At 37.2% G+C, this 21878-nt stretch overlaps 1 protein-coding gene across 7 annotated transcripts in view; it reads left to right on the plus strand.

Moving 5' to 3' along the window:
- Window positions 1-21878, plus strand: part of KMT2E (lysine methyltransferase 2E (inactive)) — a 67948-nt gene that overhangs the window by 13952 nt on the left and 32118 nt on the right. For all 7 annotated transcript variants that reach the window (XM_083819832.1, XM_083819834.1, XM_083819835.1 and 4 more), the window contains 7 exons: window positions 4215-4399; window positions 11904-12015; window positions 12364-12593; window positions 14177-14257; window positions 15202-15260; window positions 19317-19489; window positions 20850-20888. In XM_083819832.1, the coding sequence (XP_083675958.1) occupies window positions 4329-4399; window positions 11904-12015; window positions 12364-12593; window positions 14177-14257; window positions 15202-15260; window positions 19317-19489; window positions 20850-20888 (765 nt within the window). In that variant the 5' untranslated portion in view covers window positions 4215-4328. The remainder of the gene's footprint in view (window positions 1-4214; window positions 4400-11903; window positions 12016-12363; window positions 12594-14176; window positions 14258-15201; window positions 15261-19316; window positions 19490-20849; window positions 20889-21878) is intronic.

Raw genomic sequence — 21878 nt, forward strand, 5'->3', positions numbered from 1 at the left:
AATTAACTTGACAAACCAATTTCGTCTTTCAGACTTCCAAATTAATGTGCTACTTGAAGAAAGACTTTGTTAAACACAAAGTTTGTGTATATTCTGTTTGGGCTGTAGGATGCTGTCTTCTCTAGCACCCTTCTTTCCACTCTCCCCTGCCAATTTTTTTAATGAAATGCACCTATGAAAACAGTGTTTTGGTTTGTTTTTGAAGGCCCCAGGTAACAGATTCTCAGAGTTCTGGAAGAGTGACCTCATAGAATCACAGAATGGGTTGGGCTGGAAGGGACCTTAAAGACCACCCAGTTCCAACCCCCTGCCATGGGCAGGGACACCTCCCACCAGACCAGGTTGCCCAAAGCCCCATCCAGCCTGGCCTTGAACACCTCCAGGGATGGGGCAGCCACAGCTTCTCTGGGCAGCCTGTGCTAGGGCCTCACCACCCTCAGAGTGAAGAATTTCTTCCGTATATCTAATCTAAATCTCCCCTCTTTTAGTTTAAAGCCATTCCCCCTTGTCCTATCCCTACACTCGCTGACCAAGAGTCCCTCCCCAGCTTTCCTGCAGGCCCCATTTAGGCCCTGGAAGGCCACTGTAAGGTCTGCCCAGAGCCTTCTCTTCTCCAGGCTGAATGCCCCAAACTCCCTCAGCCTGTCCTCATGAGAGAGGGGTCCAGCCCTCTGATAATCATCGTGGCCTTCCTCTGGACTTGTTCCAATCTGTCCATGTCCGTCTTGTGCTGGGGGCCCCAGAGCTGAACACAGTAAGTAGATGTAAAATAGGTGCTGAAATTGGGAAGTACTGCATTATACCAGGTAGTATTTTATTAATTATCTAAAATACCAAGCTTCAAAGGATAAACAGTCACTTTTAGGATGGATAGGGAAGGTTCCCCAATGATTAAATTAATTTATGTTCTGAACTGTCCAAATATACTCTAGTAAAAATACTGGGAATATTTTAGTGTCATGACAATATTCTAGTTCTGACATGACAAAATAATTCTTTTCCTTCATCTGAAATCTGATATCAGTGTTGTTCCTCATTCAGTAGCCTATAGGATCACATTAATAGGTGTAACCTAATTTATCCTTTCGCTTTTTTTGCTCTTATGGGAATTTGTTGAGGATGAGCTATGTTTGTTTGAATTACCTTGGCTGTGTAGGTATCATGATCTGGTGACTTTAATTCTTCTGGTCTTAGCTACAGGCAGAAGAAAAGCTTTGGAGGGCTCTGCATGTGTGTGGTGAAGATCTGAAATCTTAAGGTAGTGAAAAATCATGAGGTAGCCTCACAGTCTTGTTCCGTTTCCTCTTAAATGAACCAAGTTCTGTTATAATGCTGTTCGGCAGAATGAATTTGAGTCGATCAGGTATTTAATTTTATTTGGTGTCAGTTAGTGTCTTAGGATTTTTGAATGAATTCTGACTAAGGCTTAAAGATGTCAAGAGCTTGCAACAGATGTATCTCAAATAGCTCTGCTTCCACCCTTTCCCCACCCCCTTTTTCTTCTCCTTACAAGAGCGATGTTGTACTTGGTCAGAGATCAAAACATTAATCGTAATTGGACCACATGTTAGCAGTGAGTTTTTTTCTCTGTACATAGCTTTAAAATCTGCCCTTTTTTTCTGTTACTTCTTTTAAAAGTTCATTTTAATCTCACATTTGGTAATCACATCTCTTTATGTTGTTGACGTGAAGGTAGTTTGAATATATGATGATGATTGGGTAACCTCAGCTTTATGCAAGTTTGTAGATGTCATAGCATACAAGGCAGCTGGTTTAGGTTGGTTCATCACTTCCACCAGTATCCCAGGCATTTTTGGCTCTGTTAATTTCCAGTTGTTATTCTTCCTGGTCAGAAGTGTTTAAAGAAAATCCAGTTTAAAAAAAAAAAAAAAACAACAACAAACAACACCACCACCAAAAGCTGTTTTGAGTATGAGAAACCTCAGGGTAGATGAGGATCTTCATCCTAGGCTGTGGTGTCCAGCATGTCTTTTAGACCTACTTTATGACACAGTAAAAATATTTTTTGGAATGTCCTAATGACAGGCGTAAAACAAAAAGCCCTATTATGGTAAGGATTTGTTAGCATGGGTGAAACTGCAGATGACGGGGCATCGACCTTGTTGTCTTAACATGTGCTTTACATGGATTAAACAAGTTCATAGCTTCGTTTCAGCTCACGAATAGGAATTAATATAACTTTTTCCCTTTTTCAGAAGGGAACTAAGTGGAAAACGAATTTCGTTATAAATTGTTCGTAAGGCTTTCTTTAAGCCTTCAGTTTAAGGTTCCTACCCTATGAGTAAACCGTGTGGCAACAGGATGAGCACTCACTTAAATGGTGAGAAGGATTTGGATTTTTTTTATATGCCTGCTACCACTCTATATCTGCTTTTGGTTTAGCAGGTTTTTCTTGCTGCTTAGTCTTGAAACCAGTATGTTTTAGTCTTGAATTTTATGCATAGCCTAGCGATACGGTTTGATGTTTGTGATACTTGGTGAGGAAATGCTCAGTGGTAACTTGAGGGAAGCAAGATACCCCAATGGCTGGTTGGCCCAATTGCTTTCTAGTTCATTTGGTGACTCATTTAATAGGACCAAAACACAACTGCTGCTGTCTTGAGGAATAATGAACTGTAGGTTTAGACACTGAGCATGCCAGGGTGTTTGATACTAACTGCCAGACTTCAGTAGTGAGTTAAAATTTAAGTTAGATAAAGACCTGATGGCAGTTCATCCCGTAGAGATGTTTGTCGTTCATCCCTTGGGGATGGTTAACATTGTAGATGCTACTTCAGCATTCTGGAGATACTGCCTTGATCAACAAAAGGAGCAAATTCAGGTTTAAGTCTGCAGCGCTTTTCTGAAGAATCCTTGTTAGAAGCACACCATTTTCCAGTTGAGGTCAGTTAGCTTTTCTTGGCGATGTAGTGTGTTTGGCAAGGAGAAGTGTTAAAATATGTTGATCTCAAAGCTGTCGGGCTTTTATAGACTTCAGCTAGGATGGAACGCTTTGTCAGATGGAAGAAGTGTATTTGTTAAGTCATTGTATGCTTATTGCTGGGTGGTCTCTGTTCTGGCAATTCTGACACACATGAAGGACTTTGTAATACTTCATTATGCAGGTAGTGAAGGTGGGGGCATTATGCTTCAATTACCTGGCTACATGTGGAAAACCTCGTCTGTGTTGGGGTATAAAAAATACATAGTTCTCTAATCTCTGAGTGGGGACAGATGAGGCGCTCAACTAGAGCGTTCTAGAACTAGAACTATAGAACTAGGTTCGTACCTCTTCTGTGCTGTCCGCTGCTCTGCCCTTCCCAAAAAGAGAAGTGGGAGACTGGCAATAACTGCCATCTAGGTGGGATTGTTTTCTTTACTTGCCTGAGTCAAAGTAGATTGCGTTATTGCTCTACAGCTAAAAACTACTCCTGATTCTTTTTCATTTGTTACTTTGGCCCCCTATGCGTATAGTATCTTTTGATGGTGATCTGTTAAAATGAGATTGAAACTGTCATTTCATATCATTATTTGTGAATCATTAGAATTATTTTGGTTTGAAAAGAATGGAAGTTCTGGGACTGTTCCTTATGTAATGTTTAGGTTGTGTTGTGAACGCTGAAAGTTTTTGTGTTTTTTATATGTGAAGAATGCTCTCTGAGAAATACCTGAAAAATTATTTGATCAGATTTCTGTTGAAAGTTAGCAGCTGGGCTCTGATGAAATAGACCAGTAAACAAGTGTACCTGATGTTTATCGCAGAATCGTAGAATGCTTTGGGTTGGAAGGGACCTTAAAGATCACCCAGTTCCAACCCCTTGCCAAGGGCAGGGATGCCACCCACCGGATCCAGGTTGCCCAGGGCCTCATCCAGCCTGGTCTTGAACACCTGGTCTGAACATGTTTGGTATGCTACCTCTAAAGCGAGTCTTTGTCGCTTCACTGAATGTAATGAATGCATTTTTGTGATCATCAATTTAAACAATAGCATGTTAATTAGTTTGTAATACTTTAATAAGCCTTGAGATCATCAGAAAGTGTATTTGATATTAACGACTCTTAAAGAAAATAGAACGCTTTATCTTCCTTTTGATTGTATAAAATAAAACTATTGAAATGACTGTTACTAATGGTAATTTTAAGTATGTGATGTAAATTGCTTGTTTTGAAATGATCCAACTCAGTCCTCTTATTTTATATTTTTTTTTTAACAGGGTTTGTGGATGCACTTAGATGTTTGCAATGAGCACTGTGGCTGGCATGCCCCAGTGTTTTGGATACCAATGCATAGGACTCTGTAGTAATCGAATTTATCAGAAACGAACGTCATGAGCATAGTGATCCCGTTGGGGGTTGACACAGCAGATACTTCTTATTTGGAAATGGCTGCAGGCTCAGAGTAAGTATGTTAACATAAAGAGTAAGTTTTCTGTTTTTAATTACCTATTTTCTCATACTGAGGCTTTTTAATGCAGTTGGAGAAGACTTATCAGTCTCTAGTTATACTGTGTTTGTAATAACTTAAAACAATAACTTCTAAGTCAATTTCTTTCTCTTTAAGGAGAGTAAAGGAGAAAAGGTAAACTGTTCTACAGATGCATGTTTTTCTTCCTTATCAGACTGAGAAATGCAGATGCTGCCTGATTCACCTTTCACATTTAAAATATTTTACTAGTTAAGTTTTCTTAACCTGTGTTTTAAAAATAAAAAAAAAAAATCAACTTCACATGTTGGGGTGGGAAAATCTTCTGGTATGATAAATTGCAGAAGAGCAGTAATAATTATAAGGGTGCCTTTATTTTTGAAAGTTAAAGGCCTGTCTTAATTGTCTAACGCTATGTTTTCACAAAGGTATTTTATATTGAAAATCAGTAGAAAATAATAGGGCAATTGCTCTTTCAATTAGCACAAAATTGGATAGCCATTTATGAAAGGTTGCAAAAAAAATCCTTAATTTAAGAAGCTTTGCATGAAATAAGCATAGTGTTTTTTTAATTTTATGTTTTTCCTGCTGGCGCCTGAGTCTGCAGAGTATAGATGAATTAGATTTGAGGTGTCGTTGGGCTCTGAGTGGAGATTTTTCCTTTCGGGTGAACATCTTCCCACGTGTGTAGTATCCACCTGGCTCTTGAACGTTATGAGAGAAGAAATAATATTTTGATCAACATGAGAAGTAAAAGACCAAGATGTTGTTATTTCTACCTGTTTATATAGGACATCATCCCATTTAGCTCTGTGTACTTCAGAGCAGTATCTGGATTTTTTTCCTGTTTCCTCTGTGGCTTTTGCGTTAGTAAAACGTGACAGATGACTTGTGAAAAAGTGGGTGTCAAGACAGTAAAGGTGATGTTAAAGATCAAGAGAGTTTGTGTAAGCCACACTACGTTTTGTACACTTCCTTGCATAAACAGAGGGGGGGAAAGAACAGTTCATTTCTTAGAGCAAAAACTGTTAAATACGTAATTTATATTAACTATTTGAGATGCTGTTACTCCTTACTTTCCTCTGAGTACAGACAGTCTTTAGTAATAATTTAAGCCACTTACTTTTTCTGGTTAACACATGAATGTCTGTTTGCTTTAGATATTGAAGCAATGGTTTAGACTTATTTGTTTTATGGAGAGATTTTAAATAAACTTCACAAAGTGGTCCTTCATTTAACAGGTGCATTGAATAACCACTATCAATAAAAGTAGTGTGCATAAAATCTTTGCTTGAGAGTGTGTGCTAAGCTAGCAACGTTATTCAGTGTAAGATATCTTTTCATGCAAATACTGAAGGAAATTTGTCACACGCTTAAGAACTCAAACAGCTTTTTAAAGGGATGTTTCTTTCCTGTGTTTTTTTTTTCAGTTGTATATGAGGTTATTTTACTAATCTAGGTTACTAGAACTCTTTATCTAAAGAAAACTAAAAATCCTTTATTTGAAACTTTGTTGCATTAAAGTCTTTAAAATTGCTTTGTTGATCTCTGTTTCATAACCATGAACGCTGCTTTCCTTGGTACAGAAAATGATTTTAACTCTGTGTTAAATAATTCAGTGTGAATCATTCACAGCTCTTTCCATTATCTTTTCCTGTGGATTTTCATGTTTCGAGGAGGTCACAGTTCCCGAGGTTACTAACATTACTTGCAGACTCAGCAAGCCATGCTGAAATTAGGATAAATAAATATAGTTGTCAGTATAAACAAAGTAGTTCACTGTGTTATTTGCTTGATACTGTGGCATGGAGACCCAGTTAGGTGCTGCTTCTCTTCAGATGTTAGGTGACTGTTAGCAGTTAGATTCGTTAATATAACCTCCGAGAATATCATTGCTGAAAAATAGCTAGTTGCACGATTAATTTATCTAAAAGCCATGTCCGTATCTAAAAAAGTGTGACACAAAACTGTGTACTTAATAACTGCATAAGCAATTCAGGTAACCTTTTTTATCAGTGTTTATCTGCTTTAAGTGTACTTTTTATGTCTTCTTCCAAGGATATGTTGGGCATAGATAGTATTGATAGTGATTATAGATAGACCTTTGAGCAGGTTCTGGGGTTTTCCCAGGTGGGAGGAGTTGGACTTTCTTCACAGTGACTGACAGGTCTGATGTTGCTTCATCAGTTGCTGAAGCGTGAGCAAACACAAGAGTGAGGGGGAATGACAAACCTAATTACGTAGGAGAAGGAGCCCTGAAGGATAAAACACGCTTTAAACTAAGGGATTAGTGTGGTGGTTTCTTTAATGGTGGGTAGTTTATCTGTTACATACTTCTAACAAGGAGGCCAGTAACTACTGGAGGGCCCCAGGGGTCAATACTGGGACCAGTCCAGTTTAAAATCTTCATTAATGATCTGTACACTGGGGTACGGTGCACCTTCAGTAAGCTTGCAGATAACACAGAACTGTGGGGAGGGGCTCATTCACCAGAGGGCTGTGCTGCCATCCAGAGGGACGTGGGGAGGAAGCACTTCTGCGCTGTGTGGGTGACAGAGCACTGGCACAGGCTGCCCAGGGAGGCTGTGGGGTCTCCTCCTTGGAGACCTTCAGAAGCCGCCTGGACATGGTCCTGGGCAGCCTGCTCTGGGTGTCCCTGCTTGGGCAGGGGTTGGAACAGCCAGCCTCTAGCCTCACCGTTTGTGATTCTGTGTTACAGTATTTCATCACGTTGATTCAGTGCAGGTGTAAAATTCGTAAAAGACTGTCTAAAGATGAATACCAGTGACTTTTTAAGAGAATCCCTCTTATCATTAAAGACCTTTTAGTAGTATACAGAGCCAGCCGTTTTGGAAAGTTCAAAATGTGCTTCCTGATTTAAGAGATTGTTAGTGTAGCTCAGTGTATAAGGTACACCATCAATAGTACTATTCTACTTTTTTAATATCTGTATATGCTTTCTAGAGAAAAGGCCCACATAATGTATGAATGTACTCTGAACTCAAAACCCACTATGTATGGATCATTGTATCAAGCTCAATATCCAGGAGAAAAGGTTATGAATGTTACGGTATTAAATAAAAATCAATACAAACTTAACCCATTAGCTGGTGTTGAAACAGGGATTATTTTTTTCTGAAGTGTTATAGGAGAATGGATAGGTTGCTGATAAATGGTATCAGACCAGCCTGTACCTGTAGGGCCTGGTATAGGATGTTTAGGTAGCAGTTGGTGGTAGAGAAGTAGTGCTCAGTTTTCTGTTCTCTGGGTAGGTAAGGCCATCTGATGTGTTTGGCTAGGTGAAGTGTGTTGAAATAGAAAATGTTATCTGCTTTTCATACAAAATAAATTATATTCCTTTATCTGAGTTGACCTTCAGCCAGATAATGCTCAGGTGTGCTGGTACAAAGGAAAAGCAAACCCAGACTCTCTGATTAGACCGATCAAACCTGGTGTATGGCAGGCTGCTGTTGCTGAAGCATACTTGGAAGCAAGAAGTTTAATTTGGAGTTTTAAAGGTGCTTTTGGGAAGTAGTGTTAGCTAATCTTCCTAAGGTAAGCTTTACAGTATGACAATTTTAGTTTTAATGAGATTATTTTTCATTTGAATACCAAGAGTCTTACAGAAGAGGTTGAGGGCCCCAGATTCCAAGGACTAATTTAATTTTGGTAGTCAAAAACGACCACCTTTTCTGTAATTATCGCTCAGGCAGAAACAAAATGGTATTTGAGAGCAATGGGATGGGGGCAGGGGGACATTTTTAAAGAAAAAATTACCACTGGCTTAGAATGTTTTGTAGTTTATTCCCTTAATACAGGTGAGCTAGAAGCTTATAGGGACTGACTTTTTTTGTGAACTGACTTCATGTGTAGCCTATTTAATTTTTCACTAATGCCATCTGCTGGCAATGTGCAGAATATTTTTCAGTTTACATTGTACTGTTAAATATAACCTCTAGGAAATAACCCAGAACGTGAGAGTTTTCAACTGCAGTTGAAATTTGAGTGGTTCTTATAAGAAAACATAGTATCTTTGCTTTTTTAACTTGTTTTCAAGTTACAAGAATGTTTAAAGTCATTGCAAACTGGGAACATGTGAGTTATCTTTCCATTACAGGAACATAAGAGTATCTTTTTTTTAATGGTCCTTTCTGTTGTGCTACTTCTGAGTATTTAGCATGGTTTTGAATTGCTGACCATAACACCTAAGACATTGCACTTTAGCAAAATGTCATGGTCAGCATGTCATGGTAATACTTGTTTGTTTCAGAGCATATGTTTAGGATTTGGGTGTAACTCCAAGTATACCATGTTCTAATAGGGTTTCGATGAAAACTGAAAATACCGTACCTTCTCCCCATAGTAAGGGTCCAGCTGTCTGAGGTAAGGCTGAAAAATGCGGCATGCTCAGAAGAGTGCCAAGCTTGGTATTTCAGTTTGGTACAGAGCTGGTTTAAGGTTAAAGAAACGAGCAAGGAAAATATCAGAGCCTTCTTTCAGATCTCAAGGCTTGCTTTCTTCCCGAAAACTTGCTTTTCGGGATGCCTGTAATAATGCCAGTGGAAAGATTGGGGGTGGTGGGTGTTTTTGGTGGTTTTTTTTTTTTGAAAGGAATGCAAGCATTTATTTAGGATATAACTGGAATTGAACTATCCAGGATGTATACTTGCAATCTTTAGCCTTGTATAGTAAGATTTTTTTCCTTCATCTGCTTTCCCTGTGTTGTCTTCTCCTGCATTTTTAATAGTCAGTGTAGAGAATAGGTTTCTCTGCAACCAAGCATGGTTGCGGTCTTCTAAATCAAGTACTTAGATGCTAGCTCCAAAGCTGTGTTCTGGGTTTTAGAAGTTGATCAGACATGTAAGTGGTAGAAAGATTGAGTCCTGAAGACTAGATTTTTGGGATAAGGAACAACAGTTTTAAAAAAATAATAATTGAAAATGGCATCTAATGCTTTATTTGGTTGTGCAATTAGGAATTTTACTAAGAGGTGTGCCCCCGAGTATTTGGATGGGGAAAAAAGCTTTACTGAAAGCTGATTCTGCTTATATGCTGCTTGTTAAACTTTTTTTTTTTTAATGTGAAGGCTTAGTTGTCTTTGCTTCTCACCCAGTTTTCTCCCAGCCCATTTTTGTTTTTTCTTGCTCAGATGAATGTTGTGCCTTTTTGGTTTTAACCCTCCACTCTTGTGTTCTACAAGTATTAAAATAATTAGGGAAAATGGATTGTATTTATTTCTGCATTTCCTTTTTAGAAGCTTAATGCTTCTGCTTCCCGCAAGAGTTATGCCTCTAAGTTTCTAAATTTTAAAGTGCTTCTCTTAAGTGGTTTGTAAACATCTAGTGTAGGTAGAAATACATTTTAAGGAGTAGGGTCTTTTGTCTAGCTTCATATTTTGCAAGAGTGCCTTTTAATTTTGTAGTCAGTTGATGAAATATGTATGACCTCCCTTTTTAGGACATATGTTTCCATTCTTGTACCTTTCATTGAATGCTCACTTAGTGAAGTAGTGGGTATTGAGGGCATGTTAAGATTGATTGATTTGTTTATTGGATGGATAGTTGGCTCTTGATTAATCGGCATTTGGACTGGCAAGATCCAAGAAGGATTAACTAGGTGACGTTAATGGTGTTGATAACTGCCCAAATGCAAATAAAGGCAAATCTGTGGGAAAGACAAAGCTTTTCCAACTAGTGTCCTTTTGATTATCTTTTTTTAATTGGGCTTGATGAACCCGTTTGCTTCCAGGATGTAATTCCAACAAACTCTGATAAAAGTACTTCCCAGCTGAGAAGCAGTGTAAGAAAAGAAATGAGAATTTTTCTGGGCTTGAGATAAATAAGGGCAAGTGACTTCAGAGTTGTTGGTTTTCCCCTCATGCTACTGTAATTACAAGCTCTGTTTCTTATCTGCTAGTACTTTGTGTGATCCGTACATCCCCCCACCTGGCATGGTGACTGTTAGAAACATGAGTATTTTTTAAAAGATTTTTTCCCCCTGAACTTCTGTGACTAATGTCTTCACCTGATGATAGCATTTTTAACTAGCGATTCTTTCTACACAGTAAGATCACAAAGGGAAAAGCTAATGAGAAGAAATTATCTGCTAAAGATATTAGTGGGACGCTTCCAGTTCTGTATGTTCTTCGCAGGAAGAAGAATTATATTCTTACAGACATGTTAGCAGAAAGTTTGAGTTGCTGGTGTCTTCTAAAATCAAGCTAGCTTCACTTCATGGCATATTAAAAAAGCTTACTTTTATGTCTTGATGTCTGAGAAAAACACATGAATTTCTGTTTTAACTTAGGATTCAGAATGACCAATTTTAAAACATCAGCTCAAGGAATTACTGAATCTTTGTGGGGAAAAAGATTTGATGCACAACAAAACTAAAATTAGAAAACTACCCACTTGGGCTCAATATGTGATGCTAGTCAAAAGCCATTTCAGTTTAAAAGATGCTGATACTTTGCCCTGCCTCTCAGTGTTTAAAAAATAATAATAATTAAAAAATGCAGCTAGGTAACTGCATTAATTTGAAGTTTGTACTGGTTTGATTGGATTCTGTGGTGCAGTGCAAAATCGACAAGTTAGTGACACGCGAGCTGAGAAAAGGTGCAATTTCTTGGATTCAAAAAGCTCTTCCTGTTTTAATATTCCTTTACCTTTCTCAACTTTTGCGTTGTGATTTAGTACATGTAAACCATAGTTCCTCTATTAGAGGTGACACTGCCTTTCTCTACCAAGGTTTATCTAGAAAATGGTTCACTTCTTTTTCTTTCAAGGTAAAAAATAAATCGATAAGTGCCTTTTTTTAGATTTGCCCTACTTAAGGTTTCTGTTTGTAGAAACAGTTCTCTGCCGCCGTGGGTGCTGGTTCATGAAGACGTTGAGAGTCAAGTGCTGATGCTACCACTAGATGTCTCTGCAGAATTTCATAGTGTCGGTGCTAGTACTGGGGCTGTGTCCACAACGGGTTGCAGTTGTGTGTATTGTTGCCTCTGTCTTTTGTCTTAATTAAGCCGAAGTCCTTTCTTTAGCTTTTATTGCAACTCGATAGACCTGTGCATACTGACTGATGAGTTCCTGACAAAGTGTGTAACGTGTTTTTTTATGTCCAGATTTGCAGGTTATGTGAAACGATTTAGCATGTACTCTTTTTTTTTTTCTTTGAGTAAAGTTTTGTAGCTACAGAGGTGTAAGTTCTCTGCCGCTCTGGAAGCTTCCTTTTAGATAAAAGAAAAGTGATTTTTTTTTTTCTTCTTTTAAATGGGCAGTTGTGGGGGCAAAAGTGGTTTTGGTGGTGATAGTTGTTGTATTCCTGAACCTTTTTGTATGCTCCTTTTTAACAGGAACAGCAGGTAATTACTTAGCAGTTGTGAAACAGTTATCGTAACTAACAAGTATATTGACATAACATTAATAAATTACATATATGCATTAGTATAACTATTTATTATTCTTCTGTTTTTGTTTTGCAGACCAGAATCTGTAGAAGCTAGCCCTGTGGTAGTTGAAAAATCGAACAGTTATCCGCACCAGTTGTATACCAGCAGCTCGCATTCACACAGTTACATTGGTTTGCCCTATGCAGTAAGTTTCATGCTAAGTGTGGTAAAATCTGATGTTCTTAAATAGGAAAAACTCCTGATTCATGCTTATAGTTTCATATTTTACTGGGAGCTGGGTAAAAAGCCTAAAAATGGTTGATTAGAAAGCTGAATACAGAACATAGTGAATTTTATGTAAAACATAGTCAAGAAGGTTAAAAAAAAAAAACAACACACCAAGAATGAGCAATGACAGAAACAAGTTTAAACTTACTTTAAAAATGCACAGAACTTCAGAAACTTATAAAGTTAATTCTTATACCTTGGCTTAAATAATCATCAGAATGTCTGACACTTAAGAGCTGTAACTTACCTTTCAAAAAAAATCTAGGACCATAACTATGGTGCTCGGCCTCCTCCAACGCCTCCAGCTTCTCCTCCTCCGTCAGTGCTTATAAGCAAGAATGAAGTAGGCATATTTACCACTCCCAACTTTGATGAAACCTCCAGTGCTACTACCATCAGTACGTCAGAGGATGGAAGCTATGGAACTGATATTACCAGATGCATTTGTGGTTTTACACATGATGATGGATATATGATCTGTTGTGACAAATGCAGGTAATGAATATTAAATGTATTGAAAAAGTAAAAATGACTTAAAGCTGCATTGACAAGTTGAGTGCAATTAAATGGTGTTTTAACAGTCTTGATTCATAAGATAGAGGAAACTTCCATAATCAAAACAATGTTTGAAGGCTGAAGGCTTTTTAAAAGGCAGAGTAGTTTAAGAGTAACGAGTATTTCACACTTGATTCTAGTCTGTCTTAACTATTCATGTCAATTTGTTCATACCTTTACTTATGTATCGTTGCTCTAGTAAGGATATCTTTGCCTTTTCTTTCTAAAAAGGATATTTATTTTCTGCAAGTTATTTGTCATTATGGTGAAATAAAAATCTGAAGGTACCAAGTAATAAGTGTTTTGGGAAAGTATGTGCATGTAAACCAAGTGACTTGCAGGAAGCAAAGTAATATGACATAAGCCTCTCAAATCAGAGGCTTTTTTGTGTGTGCGATCTTTCTGATAAGAACTCTTCATCTTCAAAAGACTTGGTCTTTCGGTAGTTATTGAAATTCTTAAAGCTAACAGATTCTTATTTGGGAAACCAGAGTTAAAATATTTAAACTTGTGTTCATGTTTTAGTATGATCAAGTAGCTACTTATATAAGCAGATGCTATTAAACAATTGCATTTTGGAAAATGGAGCTTTGAAATTTTTAGAGGTGGGACACTTAGAAGGAGAAGACAAATCTCGTATTTCTGGAATTATTCAGTGTTAGCCTATACATTCTCATTCAATACATATAATGAGCTAATTGATGTTGCTGAATTTACTAGATTATATTTCTAAAATGATTGCTACAGCTAATTAAAATTTTAATTCAGGTCTTACTCCTCTGGCTGCTTACATAACAAGCTTGTTCATTTTCAGTGGTCCTTGATTCTGGTAACCTTTTCTCTTAGTTTGAAATAGAGATGTTCTTTCAGCAGGGGAACTGTAGATTGTCACCGGTTAGGCAGTCTGCTAGTTTTGAAGAAGAGATTTTCTGTAAGGTGCTGGGAGAACTGTAAGAAATTCTCAAGTGATTTCTGTGTCCCATGTACTTCTAGCCTTCAGTCTAGCAAGCAGCCTTTCTTCCTTGACTGTGGGAAGCAGTTAAAGCTCTTCCTGTGTTGTACAACAGTCATGCCAGTCTTGTGACTTCTGCTCCTACACAGGACTTTGCAGTCAAGCAAAGGAATATGTGGTGTGGGTGTCATGTTGGCATGCAGTGGCTTTGCAGAAATGCTTCAGGAATATATATGTGTATATATATATAGAGAGAGAGAGAGATAGAAAACTAATTCCCTTTTCATATTAAAAAAAAAAAAATCCTACCAAAAAAAAAAGCTAAGGAAGCAGAGGCATTGGGAGGCAGCCCGAAGATTGGAATTGCAGAGTGATCAGCAGAATAGGAAGTCAGCAGGCTAGCAGAGGGCTGATGAAGATAGTAATTCAGTAAGTAGTTTTAGGTAGTGTTTAATCTGAGTCAAGATCATGACAGGAGGGGAAATATATATGTGTGTGTGTGTGTATTTACACACACACAGTCTGTAAAGTCATATGTAAAATAACCAAAAGGTGGGGTGTTTTTTTGTAGTGTCTGGCAGCACATTGACTGCATGGGAATTGACCGGCAGCATATTCCTGACATATATCTGTGTGAACGTTGTCAACCAAGGTGAGTAGTTCAGATAATTTTGAACTCTAAAACAGCTAGAACGAGTAGAGAATATTTCAAAACAAAACAAAGTAGTCCTGGAACAACCAACAGTTAAAAATGCAGACCATGTGACATAATCTTGAGAATTTTAGATGAAGAAGCTATGTTTCTGATGCAGATGACCTTACCAGTCTGCATTCTCTTGTTCAGTTGTCATTGTTTTACCTCACTAGATGATAGGGTTAAGCAATTGAAACACTTACTGTCATAGCAATGAGTCGTGGATCCTTTCTCAGGCTGGACAATATACAGACAATTCATTCTCTTTTGTTTCACGGCTATCAAATGTGGAGAACCCGTAACAGCAGTGCTTCCAGATCAACTGCTCCACCAGTATTTCTCATCTTTCATTTTTATGGCCCCATTCCAGTATGCTACAGTGTTCACCTCCAAGGACTTCTTGCTCTGGAATGGGTATTTTTATGCTCCCTCTCAAACCTGAAGTCCTATGACATGACAAGGAGGGTATTTAGTTCCATGTAGTAGGTAGATTATACCTGCCTTTAATAATAATTGTTCTGGGATACAGAGCATAAAATGCTGCCGGTTAGTTATGTTGCACATTGTCAGTTAAACAATGAATAAAAGACGTGTGTTCAGAAAACATTTAATTACAAATAAATTATATTTTTCTTCTGGGAAATTGCTTGAACCATACTGTCTTAGGATCTTTGTTATTATATTGTGATGATTGTTTTATGGAATCTGCAGAAGAATGGTTTAATGCCTGTTCAGTTGTAATCCATGGGCCAACTGTCAGTCTTTCTTCTGAGCTACCTATATTTTTACTATGTTTTGAAGTGATTTGAATACCCACACGTGCCTTGTATTACAGTGAAGTTCTGTTTAAATACTTGGATATATTAACGTGTAAGTGTGAAACTTATTTTTTTTAATTTCAGGAATTTGGATAAAGAAAGGGCAGTGCTGTTACAGCAAAGGAAAAGGGAAAATATGTCAGGTGGGTAAAGCTTTTAAAAGATTTTTTCTTCAGTAAAGGTTATAAAATAAATCATCAACTGCATAGATGTAAGGACATATACACAGTTCTTTGTAATTTTGATAGCCTTCAGCATATAAAGTTCAGTAAATCAACACCTGCTGCGTGACTATTGTTAATAAGAGCTTTATATCAGAATAGTTGAAGTTCCAAGTCTTTTCTTAAAAGGTGTCACCACCAGTTTAATTGTTGGGGAATAATTCATTCTGAACATTGTTAAAGTTTCTTAAGAATGAATGTAGCTTTTACAGTAACAAGAATACTTTGAGTAAGCTACTAAAGATAGATGGGAAAGTTTGAGACTACTTCTGGGATGAGAGGGTTGCTAAGTCCACTTTCTTTTGCGGAAAAAATGACTTCATGTTTCTGTCACTTCTTCCTTGACAGTGTAGATAGACTACTTCTATCCTAATACTATCATCTTAAAACTATTCCATTACTGGTGATACTGCTGTCTCTGATGAAGAATTACATAATTAAATGAGCTTTAAAGCAACGTAACACAGTTTTGAGGGGTAGTCCTAACTCTAATTTGTTGGTTCTAGATTTGTGTATGTACATTGGTATTTTTGTCAACCACAAAAATTAATAACAACTCTTTGATAACCTAATGAAGCAAGAAGCTTTTTAGTCTCTATATTTTATGAGATGAGCTCTACTACCATTTACAGAATGTCAAAGCTCAACTGACATTAATTTGTCAGGAGTTCTGTCAAGCCATTGTCAAAATGTGTCACGGGTTTTGTTAACAGGTGATAACTTTAAAGCTCTGTTGCAAAAGTCATAACATAGAAGACCATCTAGAACTTAACATGTTTTACTTTCAAATTCTGTCTCTAAAGTGCTGGGGGTTTGTGCAAGCTGCTTTAGTCAATTAGACATTAACGACTTATTTAGAACACCATAATAATTTCTGTTTGTCTGCTTTCATTTTAACAAAACCAAACCTACTTCATAAAATTTTGGTTGACCTGCTAGATGAATTTAGAATTCAAAAATAATTTTTGCTGATTCCAATAAATATACTTGTTCTATTATGTTATAACTCATTAAGTGGAATGATATTTTGAGGCTAAATTTGAATTTACATACAGTACACAGAAAGTCAGTGTTCTGAGCTATTTAAGTCATCTCTTAGGGTTTGTAGTCATGCTATTTGATCATTTACTATAAACTTAAGGAAAGAAAAGTAGCCAAAATTTTACATAGAAGCTGAAGAGAGAGAACCTTCTTAGTGTTCAGCTTAATCCTTAATTTTGAATAGTCTTTTAAATCTGCTCTGTGTAGTCAATAGGAAAAGAAATGACAAATGGTAAACCTTAAGTATGAAAACAGTTTTAAAAAAACAAACAACTATCCAGTTTAAGCTGTGACTTAGTGCACTGTTGATTAAGTACTAAAAGTCACAGTAATTAGAAATTAACATGTTCTCATGTTAACATGCTCTCTGGTTAATTTTCATTCAGCTAATACACTTGCTTGGCTAAATGCACTTTTTGTGTGTTGGTTGATGTGACGTGGTTCAGTCAGGCTTACAGTAATTCTAGGTATGTTCATATGCCATGAGACACTAGTAAAAACAGGCAGTTTCAATAGATGGTGTCAAGCAGAAAGAGCAAAAAAAGGCTTTGATTCCAATGGACCTGTTAATTACAGTAACATTCAGTTACTGTTAATTCAGTAACATTCTGGTGCTTTCAATTTTTTTTATTTTTTTTGGTATTAAATTTCAGGTTTTTAGAGGCAAGATAGCCTGATCTGTGTTCTCTGACTAAATCTGTATACAGAGGTTCAGAGGCTTATATATAATAGGGCTTTTCATTTAGATGTGAGAATACTTTACCGTGTAATGGTTTTCATTTTAAAAAGACTTGTGAAGTGTTGCTGCTATTAGCCGCATTGCATCCGGAGCTAAAAAGTGGGCAGCAAGTAATAGATCAGTTGTTTTACCTCAAGAAAAGAGCCTTTAGGGAAATGTGTCCCATGATGTGGAAGTGGGCGAGTGTCTTGTGTGCATAACCACATGGATTTTCTTCCTTGCAACATTCCTAGTCTATTGTTCTGGGGCCCGCGATTGTATAATGTTGCTCTCTGTGGATTAGGTTGCTTGCTACGGTTCAGTGCGCTACCTTCGTTAAGCACCTAAATTTTTCAAGGATGATTTTATTTAAAGATACAGTAGCCAGATGTGTTACTTGTTCAAGGATGTTGCTCCAAGTGGTCTGGTCTTGAAATAGGTGCTGATGCAACCACTTGCTGCTTACCGAGAAGAAAGTCTGGGCTTGTAATTTTTTGTGAAACTTTTGGAAACTTTGTACCTTGCCTTCCAAGATGCAAAACCTTCCCTTAGTGTGCTTTGCTAAGGCTCTTCAAAGTGAAAGCAGGTTATGTAGGTTAGGAAGGAGTGTTTCAAAACAACTCGGTGTAATTATATGTTTGATTGAGGTAATTACTCTTTTACAGTAAGCTAGAGCACAGTGTAGATAGACAATAATATTGAAATGGTGTTTCCCTGAGGAAGATGGTGTTCTGTGGGGGCTTTCAGGTTGGTTTTTTTTTTTGGTTGGTTGGTTTTACCTGTGACATGATGTGTAATGATGCTGTAGGCAATAGTGTATGGAATATAACATTGATGATTTTAAGGGAGATGATTCTTTGGGTTTTCATTTCTCAATTGTTGATTGTTCGGCTGTTCGTTAAAATTAGTTTTTGATTAGACATTTCTTCGTGTTTTTTAGTGATAGTTCATAAAATAGTCCCAGTAGAGATGCAGACAAATTAAGATCACCTATATATATAATACGTGCATAAATATCCCCACATCAACTTAAGATAGGTAAAGTATAGCTTTGTCTAACAAGCTTAGAAAGAAGAACCAAGATAGTAAAACTGGATTGTTTACTGTTCACAGAGGAATCCTGTTTAAGGAATGCTGTGAGCAAGAAAAATCCAGACTAACCAGTAGCTGGATCTCTTTATTTAGAGAAGTTTTCAAGAATAGATAGTACTGTTGAGTGCACTGATAAAGGCAACGTCCTTTTGAGCTCAGAAGGAATGTTTTCTCTGCTCTCATCGTAAGTATTCGTAAAGCCTTCCCCTGTGTGGTTTCAAAAAGTCACGCTTAGTGTGAAATGCTCTGAAGGCAGAATATTTGGAGAAGCTGCTAAAATGTGAGAAGCCTGTACTAAGCATACATGAAGAGCAGTCTCCTATCTATTTGTACCATCTCTCTTCAAATCCTCCCCACACTTGACAGCCTTTCATCTTGACAGAACTAGGGTAATCCTGTTTCAGGTCAGGAAATGTATTTGTCTGACATAAATGCTGATGTATGCTAAACTTCAGACTTTGGCTTTAGGTCTTCGTGTCACAACAGAAAACAAAAATAACAGTTTGTGTATGATCTTGTTTTAACAAGGGAAATAGACTTCCACTTTTCTCTTCCTTGGGAGTAGCAGAGTGTTATCTTTAGGGGATTTTTTTTTTGAGCAACATTGACATATTTGCCCTGAAAAAGGAACTTGACACTAAAAATTTCAGCTGAAGTAGTTGATTACAACTTGCACATGACTGATTAATAGGCTTTCAAAAGAAATGCTGGACAGTCATTAATTTTAATCCTCTCTAGAATATCGTCATCAGAGAATCCCAAAGCTGTATTACAAGTAAAGGCCTTATGTAGGTGATGAGTTGACTAGTAATTCTTTTTTTTTTTTTTTACCATTTTTGATTTTGATTCTACTTTTGCTTATAATGGAATGCTATAAAATAATTCCATTTAAAAAAATGAGTTAGTCTGGTATCTTTTTCTTACCTGGCATTGCAAACATCTGCTAATTACTAGCTTTTCACAGATCATTCATTTTCATGCTGTTAAAACTGTTGGTGAATTTTGTGTATGAGTTATTGAAACATTTGGCAGTATACATTTTGGGCTTTCAAAGGCAGGCGTAGAGTAGCTAGTGAATGTTCTTTCTATGTTATGTCATTGCTTACAAAATGTTCTTTCTTTTAAAGATGGGGATACCAGCGCAACAGAGAGTGGTGATGAGGTTCCTGTGGAACTATATACTGCTTTTCAACATACACCAACCACAATTACGTTAACTGCTACAAGAGTTACAAAGGTCAATGATAAGAAAAGGAAAAAAAGTGGGGAGAAAGAGCAGAACATAGCAAAATGTAAAAAAGTAAGTGAATGTAGTTTCTGTTTTTCTGTTACAAATTATAGCTGTGTGACGTCTCTTACCAAGAGACACTGGTTTTAAAATCCAGGTTATGGTTACTAGTATTTTACTACCTGGGTTTAGATTAAAATGTAATATTCTGTTGCAGTACATGGTACCATCTTCCTGCCTTTTTCCACTCTCATAAAATAAGATGTAGTAGCCGTGACAGATCAATTTTATAATTGAGATAAAATTTGTAAGGAGGAATTATATTTTGCCAAACTGCTTAATACAGGTAGAGGTGAGTCAAAGCAGGCTTCGGATAACCAAAGAAGAATTGTCTCTTCAGTTGTGGTTTAAGTTCAGAAGTGGTTATAGAATCACAGAATGGTTTGGATTTGAAGGACCCTAAAGATTGTCTAGTTCCAGCCCCATGCTGTGGGCAGAGGTACCTCCCACCAGACCAGCTTGCCCAAAGTCCCATCCAATCTGGCCTCAAACACTCCCAGGGATAGGGCATCCACAGCTTCTCTGGGCAACCTGTGCCAGTTGGGTTGCTGCCCTATGTCCTGATATGATTTTACGTTTATTTATTTGAGTTGAAATTGTATGGAAGTGTGCTGTCAGAAAGTTAGCTACTAAAATAATTTGGTGAAGAGGGTGTTGTGATAATACTGTCTGGTTGTGAGCAACATACTTTCTATGTTAAGAAATGAAGTATGTGGGATTTCCTAAACTAATGAGTTGCTTTCTGTGATTAAGTTTCACTGGCTTGAATGAGAATTTTGTCCTTTAAATGTAGGAGTGAGAAATAATATTTCCAAAAGATACCAGTAACTAAGTAAATATTGCCTTTTGAATGAAAGGTTCTGAATATAAATTTTACTACATTGTATTCTACTGGTTTTTGTCTTCTACCATAACATAAGATAACTTAAAGAATGAGATTTCAGAATGAAAGTGAATTTCACAGGTTCTCTGTCACCTGCTTCCCCCCTACCCTCTTTCGATAATTACTGCAGTAAAGGATATGGGCTATTCACAGACTTAACCTGCTAAGTAAAGGGTGTTCCCTAAGTAACCGTTGAGTTACTCCTTGTTGCATTCTGAAATTCTAGAGTCATGTTGTAATGTGGGAGAAAGGCAGGGGTACATGGACTACTAGCACTGAAATCCAATGTGCACTTAGTTTGAAATGCTGATTTTATTTTTTTAATATATTTTGTGGGATAACCCACTGCCTTGAGATTTGAGTAGCTTGTCTGTTTTCTTCTTGCGTGTTGAGAATGGTCCACTAAAGAGGAGGTAATTGTTAATAGGTTTTGAATTGCGTAAGAGATTCTGTATTTCCTCCTAAAAAATAAACATAATTTTGTTTCAGGCATTTCGAGAAGGATCCAGGAAATCTTCAAGAGTAAAGGTAGTGTGATTCAGTGCTTTGTTTTTGTTATACATCTTAATTGTATGTTACTGAATGCATAGTCCCAAATACACTGATGCTTCATATTAAAGTACTAAAATACTCTTAATAATGAATTATGTAGTTATCATAATAATTTTATAGGTATAAAAAGCATGTTTTTGTTCTGCAAAGTTAACCAAAATAGCATAATGTGAACTTTTTTTCTTAAGAATACTTGATACTCAAGAGCCAGTGGAGGAATTGGGGCACTTCTGTGCTATGCAAGGGAACAAAGTTCCCACATGCTTCATCTGAGCTTAGTAACTCCAACTTATCAATAACTGTAAGCAGCAAAAGAATGAAGCGACTGTGTTGCACTTGAGAGCTAAGCTAGCATTTCTGCTCTGTCATACACAGATGTATTCATCTGGTGGGACTCTGTTTGCTAGTGCTGGCATAGTCTCTGTAATGATCAAATGCTGGCATCGTGTAAGGAATGGTGTTGGGATGTCTGCATTCTAAGACTGAAATGTTATAGCAGTCTTCAAATTTTCTGTGGGAGAGAGATATTCATGGTGTGAAAGCTAGATAGTTCCCATAGTTTATTCATGCTTGAAATAAATACAAGTAGGGCACAACTTAGGCTTAAGATGTACCAGATATGACTGGGACTTGCAAGTATGAAGACACAATAAGGAAATCAGAGAATAAAATCTCAATTTTGTCTTTATGAATTTGGTGTTTGTGTGGTTCTGTTTCTTTTTTTAAACTGCATCACTTTGTTACACTGTTTGTATGTATGGTTCCCTCAATGCACAAAATAAATGTTATTAGTAACAGGTAAATTAAAGTACTGAACTACTTGCTGTTTTATGAATGTTTAATAGTGTCTCTGCTCAGGTGGATAGAAAAGGGAGCGTTGGCTGCTGCTGTCCATAAGGAGCACTGGTTGGCTGCAGCCTGGCTGCTGTTTGTGAGGTCTGGAGGTACAATGGTACTTTCTTTGAA

The sequence above is a fragment of the Anser anser genome (genome assembly GCF_964211835.1).
Source record: "Anser anser genome assembly, chromosome: 1".
Taxonomy (NCBI): Eukaryota; Metazoa; Chordata; class Aves; order Anseriformes; family Anatidae; genus Anser; species Anser anser.